Source organism: Pyrus communis, chromosome 1 (assembly GCF_041283825.1).
Source record: "Pyrus communis isolate YQ-2024b chromosome 1, ASM4128382v1, whole genome shotgun sequence".
Classification (NCBI taxonomy): domain Eukaryota; kingdom Viridiplantae; phylum Streptophyta; class Magnoliopsida; order Rosales; family Rosaceae; genus Pyrus; species Pyrus communis.
Window position 1 is genome coordinate 16,640,839 of NC_142565.1, and position 8,819 is coordinate 16,649,657.

At 37.2% G+C, this 8,819-nt stretch overlaps 1 protein-coding gene across 1 annotated transcript; it reads right to left on the bottom strand.

Moving 5' to 3' along the window:
- Positions 1-555: 555 nt before the first annotated feature.
- On the bottom strand, positions 556-1,662 carry LOC137721569 (heavy metal-associated isoprenylated plant protein 23). Its single transcript, XM_068460663.2, has 2 exons — positions 1,288-1,662; positions 556-1,021 (listed from the first exon to the last, which is right to left on the bottom strand). Exons 1-2 carry the CDS (start codon positions 1,445-1,447, stop codon positions 720-722), a joined length of 462 nt encoding a protein of 153 aa, XP_068316764.1. The 5' UTR covers positions 1,448-1,662; the 3' UTR covers positions 556-719.
- Between the last annotated feature and the right edge of the window lie 7,157 nt (positions 1,663-8,819).

Below are 8,819 nucleotides of genomic sequence, written 5' to 3' on the forward strand. Positions count from 1 at the left end.
AATTTTATGCATCTAAGATCTAACACATTATTTAACAATTTTCACTCCCCATTTTGTCCCCTTCCACTCCTCTCTTGTTTTTTTTCAGTCCCTTCATCCACCCTCGATTTATTTGATCGAGTGGGAGTGCAAAGGAGTAAATAAGGAGCGTAGATCTTTTCTCTTGTAAAATTGCCTTACCTATTTCAGCTAGATGGGCTGCTCCGCTTGCTCCACTTGATCCACTAGATGGGCTGCTCCTCACTTATGCCACGTGATTTTGTCTTATTGTAAGCCCACCCACTGATTTAAAAAAATTAAAAAAATTAAAAAATAATAAAAATTTCACATTAACTTGATTAATTTAGGTTGATTTTGGATTTGTGTGTTTAAACCCTTATTCTATAAGCAATGCCGAGGTGAGCGGAATTGAACATATGTGGCTCGGGTTCAAAGCAAATATTCTTAACCATTTCACTGCAAAACTACTTTTGGTTTTGGGTGTTGAGCAAAAGTTTTTAACTGTTTGAATTATAAGACCATTTCCGAATCCGAAAAGGAAATATGGCAAGAATATGAAATCAAAACGCCCTATAATTTCTCATATGCCCATATAAAAGGAAATCAAAAACAAAAATGCAACATTGAAAAAAAGAAGGGGGATGGGGGGTAGATTGAAAATATTACAGAGGCTTGGAAGCTAGCTAGCTAGAAGATGCATGCAAACTATGGTATTACTATTACATGATGGAGCAGGCATTAGGGTTATCATCACTGAACATGGTGGTGTAAGGGTCTTCATATTTTGTGACAGTCCCAGTGGAGGAGGGATTGTTGTCCACATTTCTGACATAACCAGGAGGTGCCTTCTTGTCATAAGCCTGAGCAATGTAGGGCTGTGCTACTAAGTTGTAGGGCACATAAGGCCATATCTCCGCCCTCTTCCCTGTTGACTTTGCCTTCTTCAGCACTTTGTTTGGTTCAACATACCCTGTCACAGTCACCTTCTGTTGCTTCCTGTTTATCTCCACAGATTTAACCCCTGCCCAACATTCAACAAACATCTTTTATCAGCTCAAAATTTGGGGTTTGTCTAATTTGGGGATTGTCTGACTTCAGTAGTCTGGACTGAATAGTTGAGGAAAAAAAAAAAAATAGTGCTGATTGTCAATATCCCGCACTGCTGAGTAGTCCAGCTTATTGAAGAAAACTTGCAAAATTTGATGACATTTGTAATTTGCGATGTAAAATACCCAAACAAAAAAAAAAAAAAAAAAAAAATGAAAAACATGCAGAAAAAGAACATACCAGTTAAGGAAGAGAGGGCATTCTTGACCTTAAGCTCACAGCCATCACAGTCCATCCTGACTTTGAGCTCCACTGTCTGTAATTGCTTCTTCTTTTTGTGTTTATACCCACTGTTGTTCACCAGATCAGACAAGTACTCCAATGTTTCTCCAACTCCCATTTTTCGAAGCTTTTTTTTAAGCTCAAAAGTCCTCAGTCGATGCCTTTCGACAAACCCTTGGTGAGCAATTATATGAAGAATTTAGGCGCCCCTTGAGAAACTACAAGGAAGGAAGGAAGGAAGGAAGTTCCCCTCCCTTGCTGTTGCCGCTGCTGAACAATTTTATTAAATGGATTCTTTCCTTGCCTTACAACACTCGAACTCTCTTTTACTTCCTATGACGTCTTTCTCTCACACAAAGCCCCTACTTCTTATAGAGCCTTTTTATTTTTCTTTGTTTTTTATTTTTTTTCTAGAAAAAAAAATAAAAATCACCAGAGGAAAGGTAGTGGGCCACCCCAAACAGGAGGAAACAAAAACCCAGGAACCCAGATTTTTTTTTTTTCTAGAGGTTGAATTGATTGAATTTTAAAATGCGATGTATGGGTACTTCACATCTTCGTTTTTTTTAATAGAGAAACCATTTATCCTTGTTGTGGAAGGAATGATACAAGACTACTATTTTTTTGCATTTTGGTTTTGGTTAATCCCCTTACATTTTTTGGTACGTACATACACAAGTTGAAGAAATCTTCCTCTTTACAAAGCACCACTATGTAAGGGCACATACATACACGAGTTGAAGACATCTTCCATTTTATAAAGCACCTTAAGTGGTTAAATTACATTTTTTGTAATACCACAATAAAAAATTAAAATAAAATAAAATACAAAATAAAATAAAATAAAATACAAAATAAAAATAAAATAAAATAAAAAAGAAGCTCTTCAACCACTAGCTCCAAAAACGGGTAAAAGCCCCCATCTACATTTAGTTTATACTGAGACCAATGTACCTTAGGTTTGATAGAATCGCAACGGGGAGTCGATGGTGGCTATGAACGAGGGCACCGTTGCCTCTCCAAATCATGTCGAAGTTATGTTGTCATATACGGGTCGTAGATGTCAGTAAAAGCTAAGTTCTCTACTATCATTAGAATTTGATTATGAAAGATTATTTAAAATTTGCAGTCACAAGAGGAGAGTTGTGTTTTGTAGATGGGCATATCTGCGACTCGTTGTGTTCGTTTCAGTGTAATCATATTCCAAGAAATTGTAATTGTGTGGCAAACCAGTTAGTAAAGCATGCTCTTTCAAAATTGTATTGTATGGTGTAGCTCACCAATTAGCAAATGGATATTTCTTTTTGGTCACTCTTTCCTCATTCACGACTTCAAACATATCATTAAGTTTAAGTTAGAGTTTTGTAACCAATGAAAAAGTAGTGAAAATGTAAATCTAAAATTGAAAATACAATGTATCGGACTGTAAATATCTCAAGATAAAGGGACTTGTTACAACCCGTCTCTAAAATTACGTTTTGCCCCCTAGGGCATTTCTGTCAATTACCTCGATTAAAATAAATAAAAACCTAAATTTAAGGGCTTATTTCAGATGAAAATGTATTTGAAAAGTCTAAGATTGTTAAAGGTCCTGGACATGTTTCTCCACCGAGAAATACCATTCGGTTTTCAAATGAAAATGATAATTGTTGACAACAGTAGTGGAAGAACTAAATCAACATCTATGTTTGCATTATCGTGTATCATCCTGATGGTGCAAACATTATGGCCGTTTACCGTAGCCAAAACATTATCTACCCATGAGTTATTTTTAGCCTGTCTTATTCCATTTTAGTTGAAATTCGCAAGTATTTGTTTGATGTTATTTCCAGGTCATCAAGAAATCATTCGAGTGGTTATAATTACTTTATGTGTCCGAATGGAGATGGAAAATATCACCATAAGCTCCTGGTATGGGGTATCTTGCACATGTGGAGATCATGATGATGTTTTGTGATTACTGACTGACTTGACAAATTACCCCATGTTCCATTGGTCCAGAAGGAGTAAATTTCTGACCACTTGGTAAAATTACTTATTTTTTAATTTGTCGGATTTTCTGGCACTTCGATCAGCATCTACACTGATGGTGATTCCATATTCATCTCTTTGTGTTGGAAGACATTCCAATCATCCTTGGATACGTGTCCACACAACTGCACCTCGTTTTTTTTTTTTTTTTGATGTAGACAGACTATATAGAAAACTGCTCGACGCTTAAATTTTAGTGTGATCATTAATTCCTCAATCACCCAACGAATACTCTACTGAATGAATCTTGATCGTTGGTGATTGAATATTCCAGAAACTACTAAGGTAGCGAGATATTATACATTAATTCCAATTACCTTATATTCTGGATTTGTTGGACTTGTTTTGACCATCAGATTCTTGGTTATTCTTTTAGCCTTCTCGATGCAGTTTTTCGCTAAATTCGAGAGGAAAATTCAATATAAAGCTGCTCGCTAAGACATCGTGGACTACATTGTTTGACTACTTAGTGTGCATATCACGATTGCATCTCTTTGTGGCACTCGTTTTATTTCCAAATCATGGGAAGCCTTTTCGAAGGTTATGAGTACTAAGTTTTGTTTAGTACCACATTTTCACCCTTAAGCTAATGATTAGTCTGTAATGAACTGCTCAAACCTTAGTGGACATGTTGCATTTTGTCCATTCTACAATTAGCATGGTTGTAATACATAGTTATCTTTATTTTAGTTGGTTGTAACTACGGTTACAATTTTTTATTTTGAGTATGGCATTGTTGAGACATACTGTGAAAATTTTATCCATAGCACATGATTGATAGAAAAGTATTGTGAACCGGTAGTTGAATGATTGAGATTACAATGTAACAAATTGTGTGTTCTTTGCGTTGTCGCCCGGAAGGGCAGTACGTGAGCGCAATTGAGGCACTAATTGGATGATTTATGCGTATTTTTCCAATGGGGGGCATGATGGTAAAATTGCATCCTCGGGAATTTGTTACTCATTTATCGGGACAACAGTGAGTTATTGGTATTACGGGCTGCAGACCGTGATATTGAGAACTTAATTGTTGAACTCGTTAAGCAAGTGGACATCTAGGTCCGTCTAAGTTTAGTTGTTTATTTATTGGTTGGGCTTAACCCAAAGATACCACACACTAATCTTTGGGACACGTGACGCCTAAGGGTGTGTAGGTGAAGTTTTTCTATTTTTGGTGTTGTTTTCAGTACAACTATTTTAACTTCACTAATTTATATATGTACTTCAACGTTACATTGTTATACATCTATTTTTCTACTTTATGTTTTTATGAAGGACTGTATATTTTAGTATTGTACTGAAGGAGAATGAAAGTTTGACTTTAGAAGCATGAAAGAGGGATCATTGAACTCCAATCGCGACGAAATGGCAATCTCTTTTATACAGCTGCTTTAACTTGATTTCTTCTTTATACATTTTCTTTCTATCTTGAGTATTTTAGCGGAACAAGTATTTTTTTAAATTTCGGGGACAAAATTTTTTTAAGGTGGGTAGATTGTTACAACCCGTCCCTAAATTTACTTTTTTATTTATTTTAATCAAGAGAATTGACGAAAATGCCCTAGGGGCAAAACGTAATTTTTCGAGGACGTATTTGATCCTCGTATATTCTGTCATGTTTGTTGACATATTTGGATAGAGCTCAACCTCATGAACGTGTAGGCGCAAACTATTCATGAAATGGAGTTATAACGAATGAGTTATTAATGAGTGAAGTGGAAGGCAAAATAGATAATTTACCATTTAATTGGAAGGCTCTAGAAAACTGGAGTAATGGGATGAGCCACATGTGTGGCTAAGATTGAGAAGGGAAGTGAGATGGACGGAGGAGATGAAGGAAGCAAGGAGAGAAAGGAGGGAAAGGAGGGAGGGAGATGGCCAATCGAGGGAGAGAATAAGGAAAGGCAAGGAAAGGAAGGGGAAACGGGGGATTCTTGACCCGTGCCCTTTCGACCCGACCCGATTGGCTCCTTACTCTTGCGACGGCTTTCCGCCCATTTTTCTGGTGAATTACATCAAACCATTAGTTGGAAAACCCTCCATGATCTTCCCTCTTCCTATTACACCCCAAAAAATCAAGGGATTTGGCCTTGAAATTAGGAGAACCTGCACTGTGGGGTACGACGGCTTTGTGTTCGAATCGCCTAAATCTAAAGCTAACTACATGCATCTCCACCACCATTAGACTTCCATTAAGGCCTGGAACAAAGCCCAAACAACTATAGGGACGGCAGAGCACCAGAAGTGACGGATTGAAGCCACTAATTCTTAGGGTTCCGATGGGTTCGAGATGAATTGGAGCCTTTCCCAGCCAAATTAGATTTGGCCACAAGTATATCTCTTGCTCTTACTCATTGAGACCTTCATTCCTGTAAATTTTGGAAATAGTTGGATTTTTCGGTGAGTCTGGGCGGCTGACCGCCACCTGCGACAGCGCGTGGGCCGAGGTATCCCCTGACCTTCCTAGGCTAAATTTGATACCCCCAATTCCATATGTGAAGTCCGATTGATGAAATTTCATCATTTGAACATAGTTATGATAGAGACCGTCACTTGATCCTTATATGAATTGAAGATCCAACCATTGGATCATCACCAAACTTTAATACATTATAATACGTAATATTTGAGGACAATAGGAACTAACGGATCGGGAATCCGACATATGAAACTTCCCGAACTGAATTTGTAAGCTCGTAAAATAAAATGTTGGCCGCCACTTAATTCTAGCAATTGGTGGAGATTCGACCGTTGGATCGTAATAAAATTTTAGTATGATGTTCTAGAGGCATAATGTGGATCTTTGGAAGTTACGGGTCTGAAATCCGATGTGCGGATCTTCTGGATTGAGTTACATAGGATTGTGGACCCTACCGTCGACTTTTGACCGATTGTTGACTTTTGGTCAATAGGTTTCAAATCATTCTAGAATGTCATTGGGGATGTATTTTATGTAAGTTACATGTTCTATCGATAAGAATTCTGAGACATTATTTGATAATTGTTCTAGGCAACGATGGTTTGTGATGACTCGATATTCGTGCTAGGGAATTTTAGCGCAGACTTCAGGTGAGTAGGTCTTTTCCTTTTTATAGTATATATATGATTGATAGTTCCACAAATGCTTTTAAATTGATTTATGCATTTTATGCCATGTCATATATATTTTTAAATACTATGATATGGTTGAGTTTTAGATTGCATCATGGCATATCCATATGCATATTACCTGCATATAATTGTTGTGAATGCTTAGAAGTGCTGAGGTGAACGCAGGACGCGCAAGTAAGTTTAGGTGACTTTATGGTGTTATTTGAAATGATTGAGTTGTGGCATGACTAATTTTATGTTTTATGCAACTCCGACACTGTCGTACAGGTTGCAATAATAGGCAACTTCGACATTGTCGTATAGGTAGCAATAATGGGCAACTCCGACACTGTCGTACAGGTTGCCTATGTGTCGTACAGGTTGCATTAGGCAACTCCAACTCGTGTGTTATCATAGATTGATTTATGAGTCGTATAGGTTGCCTTAGGCAACTCTGACTCGTGTGTCAGCATAGATTGATGAGCACCTGATTTTATTATGTTGTTGCTGATATGTAGTGATTTGGAATATTTCAGGATTTACTGTTGATTTGCATTTGATTTCATACTTATACGCAGTATGATTTTCTGGAAACTATACAAGTTTTACAGCGAGGAGTTACAACATTTTCAAAAGGTTTTTTTATTAAAACTTTATTTTCAGGCCTACTCACCCTTATTTTTCGCCCCTCCAAGTTTTAATAGCTGAGGTTTCTTATCGACGAGGATTCGTGGTAAATCTTGGTATGGGAGAGTACCTTTGATTGTATGATTCTCAATCCACTCTATTGTACTTTACTTATACTCTGATGTCACGTGTGAAATGGGTTCATTCCCGCTCACAGTGCACTGTTGTATTTATGCACTTTTAGGTTTAAATTCATTCACATTTTCCACATCACTATACTTTGTGGCTTCGTTACCTTCTAGGTGTCGGCCAACACAACTCGATTCGAAATCCTAGTGGACAATCTGGGTTGGGATGTGTCAGACTTGTGTGCAAACAAAGTCTAAATTAAAAGTAACATATACTATACTAAGTAATCAACCACTATAGGGTGGCCCAATGGTTGGGAAGGAATTTCAGAAATGAGCGCAATGGCGTTCTAGAATTCATATAGCCGACCCCACTTAGTGGGAAAATGCTTTGTTGTTGTTGTATTTCACACAGAACGTCCTAAGTTTGATTTCTAACTAGTGAATAACACGATGGTAGCCATGGGCAGCTGAAATGCATTCGTGAGTCTTCTTAGCTCCAAAAAATTTAGACTGTTTTGGCAACATCACCAGCTAGTCATTAAGGAAAAAAAAAACAAAAAAAGGTATTGTAAGCAATGTTTGAAAGCAATGTTTGAAAGGGGAATCAGAAAGTAACATGGCCCGATGTTTATGTCCGTTGAAAGCATATGATAGAATATTAAATTGTTAATAACACCTATTTAACAATTTATTAATTGATCCCACGTAAGGAGACAACACCACGAAACGCCAACTAAAGAAAAAACACAAGCGTATGCTCAGACACGTGGCGAGAATCAAACGGTGGAGAGGGTGTAAGCAGCCCCAGGCGCCTGCTGCCTCTAAATGTGGAAGGCTTATTTATTCGCTTAAGCGTTTTTTTCTTCAAGATTCGTCGAGTCGTTTGATTGGGTTTTGTTTGGTGTTTATTTGGTCAATGAGGAACGCACCAGGAGCAAGATGTTCGTATGACATGTGTGAACTTGTACAATATGTGACATTTCGGAGAGATTGTTCACGGGGCAAAAATTTTGTCTCAATAATGTGAGGATATGTGAAAAAAAAATTAACATATATGCTTTTATTATTGGTATAGAACATCATCCTAACAATATGCTTATGCCATACAAGTTGTCATCTCTTGTATGACTGATATAATGTCACGTGTGAACTTCTTTCTACATAATATTGTACTACGGTAATAGTGTGTTAGTACCACTGATCTCTCTCTTCACAAACTAAGAACTACGAGATCGCCCCTTTCATTTTGGAGTGATGAAAGGATCGTACCATTCGAGCATTTTTTTTACGGTTCGAATAGAACAAGTACGTCATGCTAATATACCTTGGATGATCGGATCAGGTACTGATGAGCACATTGAATTTACATCATGAGTGAAGTAATTTTGTGTAACCTAAAGACATTATAACTTAGGCATGCACCTCTAAAGCGTGCAGGAATTGCAAGCAGTTCACACGGGCCAATAATTTGTACCAATAAATGTAGCTGTTGTGATTTATGTTTATAATGTATATGTGACTGTCTAAATTTAAAAAAAAAAAAAAAAAAAAAAAAAAAAAAAAAGGTAGGAATATCAATAGAGTTTGGAGATTAAATTCATATGGGCTTTT

What these genes read in the sequence shown, in the direction of transcription:
- LOC137721569 (XM_068460663.2), bottom strand. Translation starts at nt 1,447, where the DNA reads ATGGGAGTTGGAGAAACATTGGAGTACTTGTCTGATCTGGTGAACAAC. An exon ending in TGCCCTCTCTTCCTTAACTG is followed by an intron (nt 1,022 to 1,287) that starts GTATGTTCTTTT and finishes AATGTTGGGCAG; the next exon opens with GGGTTAAATCTGTGGAGATA.